The sequence below is a fragment of the Oncorhynchus tshawytscha genome, linkage group LG22 (assembly GCF_018296145.1).
Source record: "Oncorhynchus tshawytscha isolate Ot180627B linkage group LG22, Otsh_v2.0, whole genome shotgun sequence".
NCBI classification, from domain to species: domain Eukaryota; kingdom Metazoa; phylum Chordata; class Actinopteri; order Salmoniformes; family Salmonidae; genus Oncorhynchus; species Oncorhynchus tshawytscha.
This window is the reverse complement of record NC_056450.1, coordinates 40,757,367-40,776,769: the sequence shown is the minus strand read 5'-3', so window position 1 is coordinate 40,776,769 and position 19,403 is coordinate 40,757,367. Positions and strand designations below refer to the sequence as shown.

Below are 19,403 nucleotides of genomic sequence, written 5' to 3'. Positions count from 1 at the left end.
AGAGAGAGAGAGAGAGAGAGAGAGACAAAGAGAGAGAGAGAGAGTGTGTGTGTGTGTGTGTGCTCACTTCAAGCCTTTCTGTAGAATCCAGGTCCTCGTCTCTATCAGATAAGTTGTCGACCAAATCAACATCACTACTGCTGAGAACATAGTAGACAGACAGTGACATAGTAAATCAGTAGAAATAGGCATTTCCTGGTTGGCGGTTGGCGTAACTATTTTTTATGTTTGTTATTTCACTTACCTGTCTGTGTATTCAATGACTTGAGGCAGGGGATCCATGTGGAACTGAACTCTAGGCTTCCTCCCTGAAAAATCACATTCTGTTCCAGTGGCATTCTCCCCCTCTTCCTCTTCGTCATTATAAAACTTGTAGAATGCCTTGATTCTCTCTTTCTCTTGTTCCCAACTCCTATTATCCTCTTCGTCATCCTCTTCGTCTGCAAGTTCTCCACTCTCTGTGATTCCAGACGCGTCATATTGGTAATCTTGAATTAAACCACCATGTTCCACATTATTTTCCCCTGTGTCCCAGCTTATATCAGTGTGAATGTGGCTCTTCAACCTTCCTGCTAGTTCCAGTTGAACTTTGCAAAGATGTTCGTCTTCTAAAGCACCTGGCCCAGCCTCACCCCAAAGCCAAGTCTCTCGTTTATTCTCTCTTTGTTCAGCCTCCAATGTCCACACCGCTCCAGGCAAACTTTCCTCAGAGTCAGATGGTGACATGTTGCCGGTACCTCTGGAGATAGTTATAGCTGCTCTACCGCGTCTGGCCTCACTGTGAAGGGTAAAAGTGGAGACATCAGAGATGGTTTCTGAAAGATGCAGGTCGGCAGCAACGCTCTGCTTGGAGCCGTCCTCCTCTCCACCTCCCCACTGAACTTGAAGAGAAGAATCCTCAGACCCCCGGTCTCTCCGAGGAAGACCCTGGTATCTTGGCAGCGCTTGGTGTTCTTCCTTATACTTCTGTTGTTCCTCCTCATCATCACTAGAACTGGAACTATTGCTGTCACTCTGAGGTTCAAGATGGTATCCAATACTCTTCCTCATGCTAGTGTCAATATTGGTATTGAACATCGCACAATCTGCTAAATCTTGCGCACCTTCTACGCATGGAGAGATAGAGGCTGTTACCTCTTCCATGACGTCTACTTTCTCCTCTGTATTCCAGATACCCTCCAAGGGACTAGACAGTTTTCCTCCATCCTTTTTGTATTTACACGGAGAGCAGACAGAGGGGTAATCTGCAAATCTTTCATCTGCCTCTTGGTGGTCGTCCAATTGGAACTCCTTAATTTTCTTCTGAAGTGGGTGTTCCACAAAGGCGTTGACCATAAGAGCTAGCACATTCTGTGTTGCTGCAGGATCTGGCCAATCATAAACAACCTCTGGAGCTCCATCTTCTTCTTGCTCGTCTTCCTCTTCATTCTCCTGAGGAACAGTCTGCTGGGAGAGTAAGTTCGCTACTTTATTTCCCTCTTTTCTCTGTTTTTTGGTGATAGAGCTAGTCAGGACCTCCAGGTCTGAATCAGATGATTCCTCTTGGTTTTCTTCATCCGTCTGTCTTTGCTCTTCTTCACATATATCTGCTGTGATCTCCATGGTGACGTCTTCACCCACAAAACACCTCACATCACTGTTCTCGTAAGCACCTTGCTCTGCGTTTCTGACTTCACGGTTTTCACTGTCTTGTTCGGCAAAAGGTTGTCCTGTGGTTACAATCTTCTCTATGTCCTGGAGTGCACCATCCCGGCTTTCTTCATCGTAGTGAACAACCACAGACCAACCCCCTGGCGAGCCAAGGTTCTTTATTCCTGTGTCCTCTTCTTCTCCCGAGTCCATCATCTCTGCCTCTTCCTCATCAATAGGTTGAGTCTCCTCTTCTCCTGAACCCATCTCTTCCTCATCAATAGGTTGAGTCTCCTCTTCTCCTGAACCCATCTCTTCCTCAACAATATGTTGAGTCTCCTCTTTGTCATCATATATCTCCACTGAGATATGGTCAGATACAGTTTCAGTTTCTCCACCAGGCTCTCCCTCTATCTCTTCCTGTCCTACATCTTCCTCTTCCTCTCTCAGCACCGGTAACGTTCCAGGAAACATGTCTGGCTTTGCTTCGTCAGTGTAACTCTCCTTCAGGGAAAGATGGGAGGGATGAGTCTGAAAAAACAACATCACAGACAGAAAAATATCATATGAGATGGAAAATAATAACAAAGACAGAAAACCAAAAACAAACACTTTCAGGAAGTAATTGCAGTAAATGTCAGTGAAGGTGCAGTGTTCTAACTACAACCTGCATAACGCTTACCTGAAAATGAATCCGCTAACAAATCAGCAAAGTTTTGTTCTATCTTCTAGGTAGAATAGGATAGGTACATTCAAACTATATATGTCATTGCATTTTTTTTGTGCATTTAGTTTTTCAGTTTTACCAAGAGACAGGCATGCAAGAGACATGTAATGATTTCATGTTTGACAGCATTTCATTTCCTATTAAGCTCTTCTGATTTCTGACAGGAAGAGAGTGAGTTTAGTTTTACATCTGTTATTGCATCATGAAGCTTCCTGTCAAAATGGGGATACAGAAATAGAACAAAACACTTTGACAAGTAGTGACAGACAGACAGCACACAAAGAGAACTACAAAATAGTTCAAACTAATATGTTAATTAAAATGGCAGAAAATCACAGTATGTTAAAAGCATTTGCTTTGTCCTAAAAAAAAAGAAAGTCACACATAAGAAGAAGGTTGTTTATGTCGATGTACTCACCGTAGATTCAACATGTCAGCCGTGCTGTGGTTTTACTTTCAGATGTAGAACACAAGCCCCAGCCCTACCTCCTTCCCTTAGAGATGTAGGCTACCACTTCCACCCTGTCTATCTGTCTCTGTCTGTCTCTGGCAAATGAAGGTGCATCAACTGTCTAGGCCCTACCTACATATGCATCAACTGTCTAGGCCCTACCTACATATGCATCAACTGTCTAGGCCCTACCTACATATGTATCAACTGTCTAGGCCCTACCTACATATGTATCAACTGTCTAGGCCCTACCTACATATGCATCAACTGTCTAGGCCCTACCTACATATGCATCAACTGTCTAGGCCCTACCTACATATGCATCAACTGTCTAGGCCCTGCATCAACTGTCTAGGCCCTACCTACATATGCATCAACTGTCTAGGCCCTACCTACATATGCATCAACTGTCTAGGCCCTACCTACATATGCATCAACTTTCTAGGCCCTACCTACATATGCATCAACTGTCTAGGCCCTACCTACATATGCATCAACTGTCTAGGCCCTACCTACATATGCATCAACTGTCTAGGCCCTACCTACATATGCATCAACTGTCTAGGCCCTACCTACATATGCCCTACCTACATATGCATCAACTGTCTAGGCCCTACCTACATATGCATCAACTGTCTAGGCCCTACCTACATATGCATCAACTGTCTAGGCCCTACCTACATATGCATCAACTGTCTAGGCCCTACCTACATATGTATCAACTGTCTAGGCCCTACCTACATATGCATCAACTGTCTAGGCCCTACCTACATATGCATCAACTGTCTAGGCCCTACCTACATATGCATCAACTGTCTAGGCCCTACCTACATATGCATCAACTGTCTAGGCCCTACCTACATATGCATCATATGTATCAACTGTCTAGGTATCAACCTGCCCTACCTACATATGTATCAACTGTCTAGGCCCTACCTACATATGCATCAACTGTCTAGGCCCTACCTATGCATCAACTGCAGGCCCTCCTACATATGTATCAACTGTCTAGGCCCTACCAACTGTCTACCCTATATGCATCAACTGTCTAGGCCCTACCTACATATGCATCAACTGTCTAGGCCCTACCTACATATGCATCAACTGTCTAGGCCCTACCTACATATCTAGGCCCTACCTACATATGCATCAACTGTCTAGGCCCTACCTACATATGCATCAACTGTCTAGGCCCTACCTACATATGCATCAACTGTCTAGGCCCTACCTACATATGCCAACTGTCTACCCTACCTACATATGCATCAACTGTCTAGGCCCTACCTACATATGTATCAACTGTCTAGGCCCTACTGTCAACTGTCTAGGCCCTACCTACATATGCATCAACTGTCTAGGCCCTGCATCAACTGTCTAGGCCCTACCTACATATGTATCAACTGTCTAGGCCCTACCTACATATGCATCAACTGTCTAGGCCCTACCTACATATAACTTACTGGTGAACACATAAACAATCTCCATTCTTGCATAATATGTTATAAGGGATCAATCCAAAATAGACTTCAGTCTGCAGACATCCAATAAATATAATGTATTAGCCTTTGTGCTGACTGAAATAATATATTTTCTCAGACGCTATCTCATATGATATTTTTTCTGTCTGTGATGTTGTTGTTGCAGACTCATCACTCCCATCTTTCGCTGAAGGAGAGTTAGACTTTGAGTCTCTCTATTTTGACGAAGCCAAGCCAGACATGTCTCCTGGAACGTTACCGGTGCTGAGAGAGGAAGAGGAAGATGTAGGACAGGTAGAGGGAGAGCCTGGTGGAGAAACTGAAACTGTATCTGACCATATCTCAGTGGAGATATATAATGACGAAGAGGAGACTCAACATATTGATGAGGAAGAGATAAGCACAGTGTGTCTTTCTTAATTCTATTCGTTTGGTTTTAGTTTTGTGTGTATTGTTGTGAATTGTTAGATACTACTGCACTGTTGGTGCTAGGAACACAAGTATTTCACTACACCTGCAATAACATCTGCTAAATATACAGTATGTATGTGACGAATATCATTTGATTTGATGGCTTCCCCTTTAGAGTCTCAAACTTCCTGAATCACACACAGGTCACAGCAAGCCAGAATCTAGAGAGGGAAAAAACAGAATCTAGGGAGGGGAAAACAGAATCTAGAGAGGGAAAAAACACAATCTAGAGAGGGGAAAACAGAATCTAGAGAGGGGGAAATCAGAATCTAGAGAGGGAAAAACAGAATCTAGGGCCCCAGAAGGATAAGGCCCCAGATGGATAAGGCCCCATAAGGATAGGGCCCCAGATGGATAGGGCCCCAGAAGGATAGGGCCCCAGAAGGATAGGGCCCCAGAAGGATAGGGCCCCAGAAAGCTAGGGCCCCAGAAGGCTAGGGCCTCAGAAGGATAGGGCCCCAGAAGGCTAGGGCCCCAGAAGGATAGGGCCCCAGAAGGATAGGGCCCCAGAAAGCTAGGGCCCCAGAAGGATAGGGCCCTAGAAGGATAGGGCCCCAGAAGGACATGGCCAGCCCTGCATGCTGAATGTAGTTGTACATAGCCTCTCGTTCTTTAACCATAGGTGTATTGGAAGAAGAAACTGTGAAGTCCCTGCTTCAACCTCTGTTTTCGGGGACCCATTTTCCGGAAGTATAATTGCTACCTTCCGTGTCTGCTCATTTAGCAGTTGGTGATATTCAAACCATTTCAGTGAGTGTCATTGTTTCATAAATCCTTTATCTTTAAACATAGCCTGCTGCAGGTCATCAAATGGGATCAGGCGTGTTGACACAGCTTTAGCAATTTACAGGCCCACATACTCAATGATAATTTGACAAATATACAGCAGAATATGAACCTGAACAAGCAGTCACCCCTCCAGGTCAGTCACTCCTCCAGGACAGTCCCTCCTCCAGGACAGTCACCCCTCCAGGACAGTCACCCCTCCAGGACAGTCACCCCTCCAGGACAGTCACCCCTCCAGGACAGTCCCTCCTCCAGGACAGTCACCCCTCTAGGACAGTCACCCCTCCAGGACAGTCACTCCTCCAGGACAGTCACCCCTCCAGGACAGTCACCCCTCCAGGACAGTCATTGGACCTTCTACAGTCATTTTATTACAGTCGATTTCCACAAACTCCACAAAAATGGACAGCACTTGTGACAATAATGTAAACACAATCATTAACATTATGGCCGAGTTCTGATCCGATCGTGCCTTGCACCTTTTAAAGTCAATGTTTCCACACTCACGGAGACTGCATTCACGGTAAACTCTGCATATGTCACCTCGGAAGTTACCTTTAAATGTCAAACGCGCTACAACGCTGATCTACAGCTGATCAGATTGAATCCCGGTCTCTGTTTCTCAAACAAATTGACACAAAACAGAATACTTATTGTGATACTTATCTAACGATTTTCATGATCTGCACGATTTTTGTGTCCAACTAAAATATGTGGTGCATTAGTCAAATATAATCATTTCAAACACAGATATTGAACAATCTTTACATAATGATGCTTATGCAGCAGTGGAGGCTGCTGAGAGGAGGACGGTTCATAGTAAAGGCTGGAATGGAGTCAATGGAATGGAATCAATGGAATGGAATCAACCCACATGGAAACCACACGTTTGATTCCATTCCATTGATTCCATTCCAGCCTTTACTATGAACCGTCCTCCTCTCAGCAGCCTCCACTGATAGGCAGTAAATTGTTATTTGTATCCCAAAGTTTGTGTAATGTGTAGCATTGTAAACATTCATGTTAAAGTCAATCAAACTATATCTGCAGAGAGACTACTTCAAAGTTGAAATCAAAAGCAACTAATTCTTAGTTGTCATTCTCAATTCATCTATAAAGGCACACAAAGGTTCTGAGTTATAAATATAAATTAAATTAATAGATTGTTTTGTCTTTTATCATTTGGATTGTTTTTGCTCGATTTTTCTCGTTAAAAAATAAATTAATAATACCTTAACAAAAATTCCTAATATACACAAAACAAACTCAAACTATAAATCCTAAACCTGAGCTGTGCTGTGGTAACCTGAGTCCCAGATCTCTTTGTACTGTTTTGTCAAGTCCAATGTCTTAGAGTTGGCAAGAGAGCCCAAACCGATGTGGGACTCAGGCTAGTGCTGTGGTCAGACAGGCCTGAAGCAGCCAACGTGTTGTGGAGAGGCGGCCTGCATTAGATAGTCCTCTATGTGTTCCTCTACAGCTGAGTACAGGTCCTGGACTTGGTCCTTGAAGGGAGGATGCCACGCCCACAAGATGGCCACCGCCACCATGGACAGGAGCAGTGGTAGTAGAACACAGAGCCATATCCACGAGACACAGGGCTTCTAGAAACAGAAGGAAAAGTACGTACAATTCTGGTCTTTAAAAAGTGAACCTGTAGAGAAGCGCAGTAAAAAACAACATTTCCTTCAAAGTGGATGTAACTGCACCGCCAGGGGCATATTTCAGAGATGTATTTCATTACATGGGTTTATGGTGGCTCGCACACACACACACACACGCACACACACACACACACACGGGGGCAACAAGGGGAGAGAGCTGCACACACACACACGCACACACGCACACGCACACACACACACACACACACGCACACACGCACACGCACACACACACACACACACACGCACACACACACACACACACACACACACACACACACACACACGCACACGCACACACACACACACACACACACACACACACACACACACGCACACGCACACACACACACACACACACACACACACGCACACGCACACGCACACACACACTCACGCTGCACACCCTGCTGCTGCGTCGGTGGCTGAGCTGTCGGAGTTCGTCCCTGCACTGCGTCAGACGGACCTGGCACGACTGGCACTCTGCCTCCACGGCTTCCAGATCGTTCTGCAGCTCCTCACACTGCACATACACATACACACACACACATACACACACATACACACACATACACACACATACACACACATACACAGACACTATGAAATACAATTTTTTTCTCCAACATTGTGTATGTAATAGAATTTGGGGACTGACTTGAAACATCTTTACATTTAGCTGAGAATGAAATATTCCTGTTCCACTTATTGGTCCAATTCAGGAGGGCGGAGCTCCTTTCATTCCATTCCTACTTATTGGCAACGTTTCAATGAACATGTAATAACTGTCATTATTCTCCTGCAATCACTACGAGGTCTGGGTTTATGAACCCCTCATTCCTCACCTCCCTCTCCTTCAGCTGTAATCGGTCCAGAGCGTGACGGAGCTGCTCCAGAACCTGATCTCCATCTCCCCATGATAGCTGCTTCTGCTGTGACGATACAATCAGCTCCTCCTCCTCCTCCGACTGCTCCAGAGACACATCCAGCTGGGCCAAGGTCTCCTCCTCCTCCGACTGCTCCAGAGACACATCCAGCTGGGCCAAGGTCTCCTCCTCCTCCGACTGCTCCAGAGACACATCCAGCTGGGCCAGGGTCTCCTCCTCCTTCGACTGCTCCAGAGACTGCTCCAGAGACACATCCAGCTGGGCCAGGGTCTCCTCCTCTCTCCTCCTCCTCCTCCTCCTCCGACTGCTCCAGAGACACATCCAGCTGGGCCAGGGTCTCCTCCTCCTCCTCCTCCTCCTCCTCCGACTGCTCCAGAGACACATCCAACTGGGCCAGGGTCCGCTCCAGCTGGGCCAGGGTCTCCTCCTCCTCCGACTGCTCCAGAGACACATCCAACTGGGCCAGGGTCTCCTCCTCCTCCGACTGCTCCAGCGACACATCCAACTGGGCCAAGGATTCATCCAGGGACACCCCCTGAGTGTCAGCTCTGGCATCTAGGAGTCAGGTAAGGCAAGATGAGAAAGCCATTCATTAATTAAGTCCTTTAGTTTCTACTTCACTACTAAAATATATTCAGATGCAGAACCCCATGAAAATTGGTGTGTGTGTGTATCAAACTACATGTGTTATTTGTATGGCCTCTAACCTCTCATCTCATGGATCTGGTCCCTCAGGTTCTGGTTCTGTTCTTCCAGCAGAACAATGTTGGACTGTAACTCCTCCTCCACTCGCTGTACTGCCCCCAGCTCCTCCCTCAGCCCCGCCTCCTGACCCCTGGCCAGCTGCACACAACAGACACCAACCAGCCTCTTGAGCATTAATATACACAGCTATGTCTATACAAACATCTTTTCCCCCATAATTAAATCTATTTTAGATCCACATTTTATCCAACTCCAGTTAGTTAAATGACAGTAAACCAATGGATCATACAATATGTAGCGGTCTCTCTGATCATGATGTAGTCTCACTTCGCCAGAGGCTAACTGATTATGACAGCATCCTTCAGTGCCTCACAGAACACTCCACTCTGCGATAACTGCTGTCTGTACAGCAGTGACTACTGTACCTCCAGTTGGTTCTGCAGTTGTAGAACCTGTTCAGAGCTGATCTCCTGTTTCTTCTTCAGCTGTTCTGAGCTCTCCTTCATTTCCTCACACAGACCCTGCCACTGCGCCGCTTCCACCCTGGCTGCCTGCAGCAACATCTAGTGGACAGGAGGAAGAAGTACACCTACATTATACAGAGAGACAGCACCTAGTGGACAGAGAAGTACACCTACATTATACAGAGAGACAGCACCTAGTGGACAGAGAAGTACACCTACATTATACAGAGAGACAGCACCTAGTGGACAGAGAAGTACACCTACATTATACAGAGAGACAGCACAGCACCTAGTGGACAGAGAAGTACACCTACATTATACAGAGAGACAGCACCTAGTGGACAGAGAAGTACACCTACATTATACAGAGAGACAGCACCTAGTGGACAGAGAAGTACACCTACATTATACAGAGAGACAGCACCTAGTGGACAGAGAAGTACACCTACATTATACAGAGAGACAGCACCTAGTGGACAGAGAAGTACACCTACATTATACAGAGAGACAGCACCTAGTGGACAGAGAAGTACACCTACATTATACAAGAGAAGCCACTACAAGTGTTATCAATGTAGGGCTTCATAGTATTCAATACACTATCTAGACAGTAGAAACCTGGTGAAATGGTATAAGCATTTCATTATAGCCAAAACGTAACATCAGTTTAGTATAGCTGCAAAGTGCCGGCCTGTACATGAACAGGGTGTCTGCATGTGCCAGAGAGAGAGACAGAGACAGAGAAAGACCCCAACCTCGAGTGTCTCGACCTGACTGAGGGTGTGTTATGTGAGGCAGGTATGAACAGGGTGTCTGTATGTGCCAGAGAGAGAGACAGAGACAGAGAAAGACCCCAACCTCGAGTGTCTCGACCTGACTGAGAGTTTGTTATGTGAGGCAGGTATGAACAGGGTGTCTGTATGTGCCAGAGACACAGAGAGAGAGACAGAGAAAGACCCCAACCTCAAGTGTCTCGGCCTGACTGAGAGTGTGTTATGTGAGGCAGGTATGAACAGGGTGTCTGTATGTGCCAGAGACACAGAGAGAGAGACAGAGAAAGACCCCAACCTCAAGTGTCTCGGCCTGACTGAGAGTGTGTTATGTGAGGCAGGTATGAACAGGGTGTCTGTATGTGCCAGAGACACAGAGAGAGAGACAGAGAAAGACCCCAACCTCAAGTGTCTCAGCCTGACTGAGAGTTTGTTATATGAGGCAGGTATGAACAGGGTGTCTGTATGTGCCAGAGACACAGAGAGAGAGAGAGAGAGAGACAGAGAAAGACCCCAACCTCGAGTGTCTCGGCCTGGCTGAGAGCTTCCCTTTTCTCCTCTGTAGCCCTCTGGATGACCTCCAAGGCTTTCTCCTCATACGCTCCCTTCTGGTTCTCCATCTGTAGCACCAGCTTCTTCACTCCATCCAAGGGGAGCTTCTGTTTCTGTGAGAACAGCAAGTTATAAACGGGTCAAACATAGACATACGTTTGCTAGCTGCGCTACACTGTAGTTGTGAGAAGTATTGACAAGTTGAATGAACCAAGCTGGCTGTTTAAACTACTAACACACAGCTCAGACACCCATGCATACCCCCACTAGACATGTGACAAGAGGTCTCTTCACAGTCCCCAAGTCCAGAACAAACTATGGGAGGTGCACAGTACTACATAGAGCCATGACTACATGGAACTCTATTCCACAGTACTACATAGAGCCATGACTACATGGAACTCTATTCCACAGTACTACATAGAGCCATGACTACATGGAACTCTATTCCACAGTACTACATAGGAACTCTATTCCACAGCCATGACTACATGGAACTCTATTCTATTCCACAGTACTACATAGAGCCATGACTACATGGAACTCTATTCCACAGTACTACATAGAACTCTATTCCACAGTACTACATAGAGCCATGACTACATGGAACTCTATTCCACAGTACTACATAGAGCCATGACTACATGGAACTCTATTCCACAGTAGAGCCATGACCATGTACTACATGTAACTCTGTTCCACATGGAACTCTATTCCACAGTACTACATAGAGCCATGACTACATGGAACTCTATTCCACAGTACTACATAGAGCCATGACTACACAGGAACTGACTATCTATTCCACAGTACTACATAGAGCCACAGTACTACATGGAGCCATGACTACATGGAACTCTATTCCACAGTACCCCATGACTACTGGAACTCTATTCCACAGTACCTACATGGAGTACATGGAACTCTATTCCACAGAGAGCCATGACTACATGGAACTCTATTCCACAGTACTACATAGAGCCATGACTACTGGAACTATTCCACAGTACTACCCATAAGAGTACTACATAGAGCCATGACTACATGGAACTCTATTCCACAGTACTACATAGAGCAGGAACATAACTGATACAAACAGTAAATAGAACAGACCACATGGAAGAGACAGCTGCTGAATTAAAAAACAGACAAAAATACACATGGAACAGCGGGACAGTGAGGAACTACATGCACAGATGCATAATACAACACCACAGGAAGAGTAACATACGCCTTGATAGGAACTAAACATACAAACCCCATGGAAGATTTTGTGTTGTAGGAAGAGTAGCTAGGAACAGGGGATCCATAATAAACCCCAGGAAGAGTAGCTGCTGTCTTGAAACTAATGGGGATCCATAATAAACCCCAGGAAGAGTAGCTGCCTTGAATTTAAATGGGGATCCACCCCAGGAAGAGTAGCTGCTGCCTTGACAGGAACTAAATGGGGATCCATAATAAACCCCAGGAAGAGTAGCTGCTGCCTTGACAGGAACTAAATGGGATCCATAATGAACCCCAGGAAGAGTAGCTGCTGCCTTGGCAGGAACTAATGGGGATCTATAATAAACCCCAGGAAGAGTAGCTGCTGCCTTGGCAGGAACTAATGGGGATCCATAATAAACCCCAGGAAGAGTAGCTGCTGCCTTGGCAGGAACTAATGGGGATCCATAATAAACCCCAGGAAGAGTAGCTGCTGCCTTGGCAGGAACTAATGAGGATTCATAATAAACCCCAGGAAGAGTAGCTGCTGCTTTGGCAGGAACTAATGGGGATCCATAACAAACCCCAGGAAGAGTAGCTGCTGCCTTGGCAGGAACTAATGGGGATCCATAATAAACCCCAGGAAGAGTAGCTGCTGCCTTGGCAGGAACTAATGGGGATCCATAATAAACCCCAGGAAGAGTAGCTGCTGCCTTGGCAGGAACTAATGGGGATCCATAATAAACCCCAGGAAGAGTAGCTGCTGCCTTGGCAGGAACTAAATGGGGATCCTTATTAATAAATACAAATACACGAGCTTAAGGAGGTATAACCCACAAACCACATGGCAACACCACTCTCTATGGACAGTATCATCGGATTAGTATGAGAGGGTTGTTGGTTCTGAACCAAGATATTGCCTGAATGGTTGTTTTGGCCAAAGGGCAACATACAACTGTTATAAAGCCTACAAATGAGATTTAACGGGATGCCAAATACTTCCTTTTCAAACTCATGTGCAAACATTAGAAGCATCTGACAACAAAATAGGACAAACTAGAAATGACAAGAGGGATATTTAAAAAAAATCTTTGCCGAGAAGGAGCACATCCTCAGTCAACAGCTGCAGATACAGCCGGGTTCTATTCTTACCTGCAGACAGACTTGCAGCTGTGTTTCCAAGGCTCTGATCTTGTTCTTTAGGAGGTCTTCGTTGCAGCTTGTCTGTGGGAGTGGAGAGGAAACGTCTGTAGCCTGAAGTTTTTACACTACTGAAATCTGCTGAGGAAAGACTAACGGCTGGTTGACACCACAACGAGTCTCCTTGCTTGTCACCGCGGTCTGTCCCGTATGCACCAATTAAAGGCAGATATAGTCTGTTGTGAACAGAACCAATAAGAACACACCCTTCCTGTGTGAGAGCTACAGCAATCTCTCTTCCTAGATACTGCTGTTCTCTGATATTACACTGTGAGCAAGGTACAGACGAGAGCAGAAGGAAGCTAGCCCTTAACCACAGACTCATCCTGCCTGCTGTATCGTAGTCAGAAACAGAGAAACACTACAGACTCATCCTGCCTGCTGTATCGTAGTCAGAAACAGACAAACACTACAGACTCATCCTGCCTGCTGTATCGTAGTCAGAAACAGAGAAACACTACAGACTCATCCTGCCTGCTGTATCGTAGTCAGAAACAGACAAACACTACAGATACTGTACATGATTATGGCAATGAGTTTTGTTATTACTGCATTGTCGGAACTAGAAGCACAAGCATTTCGCTACACTCGCATTAACATCTGCTAACCATGTGTATGTGACAAATAAAATTTGATTTGATTTTGATTTGATTTGTATGAGGCAGACAGGTATGAAACGAGAGAGTGTGGTGTGTGAGGCAGGTATGAGGAAAGTGGGTGTGGTATGTGAGGCAGGTATGAGGAAAGTGGGTGTGGTATGTGAGGCAGGTATGAGGAAAGTGGGTGTGGTATGTGAGGCAGGTATTAGGAAAGTGGGTGTGGTATGTGAGGCAGGTGTGAGGAAAGTGGGTGTGGTATGTGAGGCAGGTATGAGAAAGTGGGTGTGGTATGTGAGGCAGGTATGAGGAAGGTGGGTGTGGTGTGTGAGGCAGGTATGAGGAAAGTGGGTGTGGTGTGTGAGGCAGGTATGAGGAAAGTGGGTGTGGTATCTGAGGCAGGTATGAGGAAAGTGGGTGTGGTATCTGAGGCAGGTATGAGAAAAGTGGGTGTGGTATCTGAGGCAGGTATGAGGAAAGTGGGTGTGGTATCTGAGGCAGGTATGAGGAAAGTGGGTGTGGTATGTGAGGCAGGTATGAGGAAAGTGGGTGTGGTCTGTGAGGAAGGTATGAGGAAAGTGGGTGTGGGCATATGAGGCAGGCAGGTGAGGAAAGTGGGTGTGGTATCTGAGGCAGGTATGAGGAAAGTGGGTGTGGTATCTGAGGCAGGTATGAGGAAAAGTGGGTGTGGTATCTGAGGCAGGTATGAGGAAAGTGGGTGTGGTCTGTGAGGAAGGTATGAGGAAAGTGGGTGTGGTATATGAGGCAGGTATGAGGAAAGTGGGTGTGGTCTGTGAGGCAGGTATGAGGAAAGTGTGTGTTGTAAGTGAGGAAGGTATGAGGAAAGTGGGTGTGGTATCTGAGGCAGGTATGAGGAAAGTGGGTGTGGTATCTGAGGCAGGTATGAGGAAAGTGGGTGTGGTATGTGAGGCAGGTATGAGGAAAGTGGGTGTGGTCTGTGAGGAAGGTATGAGGAAAGTGGGTGTTGTAAGTGAGGAAGGTATGAGGAAAGTGGGTGTGGTCTGTGAGGAAGGTAAGTCTCTTACAGCCCATAGGTTGTCAGAGTATCGCAGCAGGGTGGAGCCACGCTTCTGGAGAACAGCCAACTTCTTCTTCAGGCCCTCCTCTCTCCATAGAGCCTCCTGCCACGAGGAGGAAAAAGAACCGATATCGTATGAAGGCAAAGATACATGAAGGACAACTGGCCAACTTCTATGAAGGACAACTGGCCTCACACGTTTAACTGGGCACATTACAGGTTGGGTCAAAAAAAAACAAAAAAAAACGTTTTACCTGCAAGTAAACATCCAGCTGAATAACTTCCTGTCAAGGAAGAACAGGGAAAGAACATTGTGTTACTCTTGTGACTGACCTGGGGGGGGTATTTAACCTAAGACTGTAGTGACTGGTCTGTATCTGTGTAGGGGGGGGGTGTATTTAACCTAAGACTGTAGTGACTGGTCTGTATTTAACCTAAGACTGGGGGTCTGTATGGGGGTGTATTTAACCTAAGACTGTAGTGACTGACCTAGGGGGGTGTTTAACCTAAGAATTTAACCTAAGACTGTAGTGACTGGTCTGTATGGGGGGGTGTATTTAACCTAAGACTGTAGTGACTGGTATGGGGGGGGGTATTTAACCTAAGACTGTAGTGACTGGGGGGGGTGTATTTAACCTAAGACTGTAGTGACTGACCTGTATGGGGGGGTGTATTTAACCTAAGACTGTAGTGACTGACTGTATGGGGGTGTATTTAACCTAAGACTGTAGTGACTGGTCTGTATGGGGGGTATTTAACCTAAGACTGTGTATTTAACCTAAGACTGTAGTGACTGGTCTGTATGGGGGGTGTATTTAACCTAAGACTGTAGTGACTGATCTGTAGGGGGTAGTGACTGGTCTGTATGGGGGTGTATTTAACCTAAGACTGTAGTGACTGGTCTGTATGGGGGGTGTATTTAACCTAAGACTGTAGTGACTGACCTGGGGGGTGTATTTAACCTAAGACTGTAGTGACTGGTCTGTATGGGGGGTGTATTTAACCTAAGACTGTAGTGACTGGTCTGTATGGGGGTGTATTTAACCTAAGACTGTAGTGACTGGTCTGTATGGGGGGTGTATTTAACCTAAGACTGTAGTGACTGATCTGTATGGGGGTGTATTTAACCTAAGACTGTAGTGACTGACCTGTATGGGGTGTATTTAACCTAAGACTGTAGTGACTGATCTGACTGTAGTGACTGGTATGGGGGTGTATTTAACCTAAGACTGTAGTGACTGGTCTGTATGGGGGTGTATTTAACCTAAGACTGTAGTGACTGACCTGGGGGGGGGTGTATTTAACCTAAGACTGTAGTGACTGATCTGTATGGGGGGTGTATTTAACCTAAGACTGTAATGACTGATCTATATGGGGGGTGTATTTAACCTAAGACTGTAGTGACTGACCTGGGGGTGTATTTAACCTAAGACTGTAGTGACTGATCTGTATGGGGGTGTATTTAACCTAAGACTGTAGTGACTGATCTGTATGGGGGGACTGTAGTGACTGACCTGGGGGTGTATTTAACCTAAGACTGTAGTGACTGATCTGTATGGGGGGTGTATTTAACCTAAGACTGTAGTGACTGATCTGTATGGGGGGTGTATTTAACCTAAGACTGTAGTGACTGACCTGGGGGTGTATTTAACCTAAGACTGTAGTGACTGATCTGTATGGGGGGTGTATTTAACCTAAGACTGTAATGACTGATCTATATGGCACTGCACACAATTGTGAGCAAGGTGGATTGTGGAAACTCACAGATTCTTTGACGGTAACATAGCCAGATCTGTATATAGAAAACATTAATTTTGTTACAGAGACTGACATCAAGAAAACAACAGAATCAGAGATTTGATGTGTTTTCTATTGCTACAGTTTGTGGGTTTTATACACCATTATTTCAAAACAAATACATGATTGAGACTCACTCTGTTTGTGTGTTGGCTTCTTGCTGTGTCTTCTTACCTCCTGTGCCCTTCAGGATGCCTGGTAGAGTGAAATGCCAATGTTTTCATTAAATATCACTTGGTCATAATTGTATTGTATTGGAAGTGGAATAAAAATATAGAAGTACCCTTTTCTTTCTTCGTGGAGGCTTTTTTCCTGGGCTGGACTAGATCTCTGCTCGGGGTGGAGGTTGGGGTGGAGGTAGGGGTGGAGGTAGGGGTGGAGGTAGGGGTGGACGTAGGGGTGGAGGTAGGGGTGGACGTAGGGGTGGAGGTTGGGGTGGAGGTTGGGGTGGAGGTAGGGGTGGAGGTAGGGGTGGAGGTAGGGTGGACGTAGGGGTGGAGGTAGGGGTGGACGTAGGGGTGGAGGTGGGTGGTTGTTTTGTCAAGGCTTTTAACCTGGGCTGGACTAGTTCTCTGCTCGGGGTGGACGTCTTCAGGGTGGAGGTTGGGGTGGAGATGGGTGGTTCTCTGGTCAAGGTGCAGATGGTTGGGGTGGAGGTGGGTGGTTCTCTGGTCAAGGTGCAGATGGTTGGGGTGAAGATGGGTGGTTCTCTGGTCGAGGTGCAGATGGTTGGGGTGGAGGTGGGTGGTTCTCTGGTCGAGGTGCAGGTGGTTGGGGTGGAGGTGGGTGGTTCTCTGGTCGAGGTGGTGAAGGTGGAGGTGGGTGGTTCTCTGGTCGAGGTGGTGAAGGTGGTGAAGGTGGAGGAAACTGCCTCTAGTGTTCTAGTACTGCTCTTCTCATTTTTCCATATTGAGGCCTGGTAAATACAACAGTGATAACGAAGGAACTCGATAATTATGCTGTAACGTTACCTTAATAAATAAATGAGCCCTGGATAGTCAGAATCAGACTATAGACGGTAGCCCTATTAACAAGATACACTTCAAACATATTGTTAAAACCAATAGGCATGTAGTAAAGTAGATTTTTAACCAATAGACATGCTGTAAAGTAGATGGTAAACCAATAGGCATGTAGTAAAGTTTAAACCAACAGGCATGTAGTAAAGTAGATTTTAACCAATAGGCATGTAGTAAAGTAGATTTTAAACCAATAGGCATGTAGTAAAGTAGATTGTAAACCAATAGGCATGTAGTAAAGTAGATTTTAAACCAATAGGCATGTAGTAAAGTAGATGGTAAACCAATAGGCATGCGGTAAAGTAGATGGTAAACCAATAGGCATGCGGTAAAGTAGATGGTAAACCAATAGGCATGCGGTAAAGCAGATGGTAAACCAATAGGCATGCGGTAAAGTAGATGGTAAACCAATAGGCATGCGGTAAAGTAGATTGTAAACCAATAGGCATGCGGTAAAGTAGATGGTAAACCAATAGGCATGCGGTAAAGCAGATGGTAAGACATGAATTACATGTGTTTTCTTTTACCCATTCACTGTTGCCCAGGTCATCTTTGGATGTCTTTATTCTTCGACCCATTGTCAATGGCCTTACATCGGACATAAGCCCAGGGGGCATAGGCCAATTGATGTTACACTGCAAAGACTCTGTCTTCGCTTCGTCACAGATGACACAACTGTCGTCCTTGACCTTTGCAGAGTCTTTTGCTCTTTGTGACCCATGCAGATTTGACTTAGGGGTCACGCTGACCTTAGCCCCCACCGTCTCTGACTTGGCTGTGTCACAGATGACACAACTGTCGTCCTTGACCTTTCCAGAGTCTTTGGCCCTTTCTGGGCTGACTGATCGTCTTATATTGAATTCCTGCTGTCTCTTCCGCCTCAGCTCCTTCTTGATCCACCGTGTGTCCAGTTCTCTGGTTGGGCTCCGACAGGAAGTAACGTTGTTGCGTCCCCGTAGTCCCTTGTGTTTCTCTGACCGCTGCTCACTCTTCTGGTCGTATTCTTTCACCTGACACAACAGAGGGTCATATGGTCAAACAACTGGAGTAGTGGTGCTACCTTAAATAAACGAACGACGCATCAGAAGTTGAAGCACGACTCTCTCTCTCTCTTGTAAATTCCAAGGATAAAAACATAGCGTGACCTTTCAGCCAGAGACCTTCATTAGGCAGAGTTGTTATTCTCTCACCTTAAACCACTTGGTCAGGGTGATATCCTCCATGGTAGTGTGTCCTGTCTGGCTGTAATGATGAGGGTGTAGGCCTACTCATACAACTGCAAAGTGAATATGTAAAAAAAATAAAGTATATTGTTATTGCAATTAATATGTAGAGACACAGGACAAATAAAGCAGTTAAAATGGTTGTGTCAGATTGGCTAAATGAAGGCAGGAGTGGAGGTAGTGGATACCAGGGTGGATAACCTGGTGGATAACAGGGTGGATAACAGGGTGGATAACAGGGTGGATAACCTGGTGGATAACGGGGTGGATAACCTGGTGGATAACCTGGTGGATAACCCGGTGGATAACCTGGTGGATAACGGGGTGGATAACCTGGTGGATAACAGGGTGGATAACGGGGTGGATAACGGGGTGGATAACAGGGTGGATAACAGGGTGGATAACGGGTGGATAACCTGGTGGATAACCGGGTGAATAACAGGGTGGATAACCTGGTGGATAACCTGGTGGATAACCCGTGGATAACCTGGTGGATAACGGGGTGGATAACCTGGTGGATAACAGGGTGGATAACGGGGTGGATAACGGGGTGGATAACGGGGTGGATAACAGGGTGGATAACCTGGTGAATAACGTGGTGGATAACGGGGTGGATAACAGGGAGGAAACGGGGTGGATAACCTGGTGGATAACAGGGTGGATAACCTGGTGGATAACGGGGTGGATAACAGGGTGGATAACGGGGTGGATAACGGGGTGGATAACCTGGTGGATAACAGGG

General features: G+C 46.0%; 2 protein-coding genes across 18 annotated transcripts in view; both read right to left on the bottom strand.

The window, feature by feature from the left end:
* Nucleotides 1-4,027, bottom strand: part of LOC112222414 — a 4,634-nt gene extending 607 nt beyond the window's left edge. Inside the window, exons 1-7 of one of the 17 annotated variants that reach the window (XM_042304260.1) lie at nt 3,976-4,027; nt 3,867-3,926; nt 3,425-3,664; nt 3,170-3,379; nt 2,775-3,119; nt 245-2,160; nt 68-140 (exon numbers count right to left, since the gene is read on the bottom strand). In XM_042304260.1, coding sequence (XP_042160194.1) covers nt 68-140; nt 245-2,103 — 1,932 coding nt within the window. In that variant the 5' untranslated portion in view covers nt 2,104-2,160; nt 2,775-3,119; nt 3,170-3,379; ... (1 more) ...; nt 3,867-3,926; nt 3,976-4,027. The other 16 variants (XM_042304261.1, XM_042304258.1, XM_042304263.1 and 13 more) reach the window with 16 other exon arrangements.
* Nucleotides 4,028-7,603: 3,576 nt separating this feature from the next.
* On the bottom strand, nt 7,604-18,661 carry LOC112222412 (keratin, type II cytoskeletal 1). Its single transcript, XM_042303588.1, has 13 exons — nt 18,629-18,661; nt 18,032-18,448; nt 16,703-17,249; nt 16,557-16,614; nt 16,387-16,414; nt 14,877-14,906; nt 14,630-14,725; nt 12,940-13,011; nt 10,551-10,697; nt 9,224-9,361; nt 8,801-8,936; nt 8,052-8,648; nt 7,604-7,729 (listed from the first exon to the last, which is right to left on the bottom strand). The coding sequence occupies exons 1-13, from the start codon at nt 18,659-18,661 to the stop codon at nt 7,725-7,727; spliced, it is 2,304 nt and encodes a 767-aa protein (XP_042159522.1). The 3' UTR covers nt 7,604-7,724.
* Nucleotides 18,662-19,403: the final 742 nt, after the last annotated feature.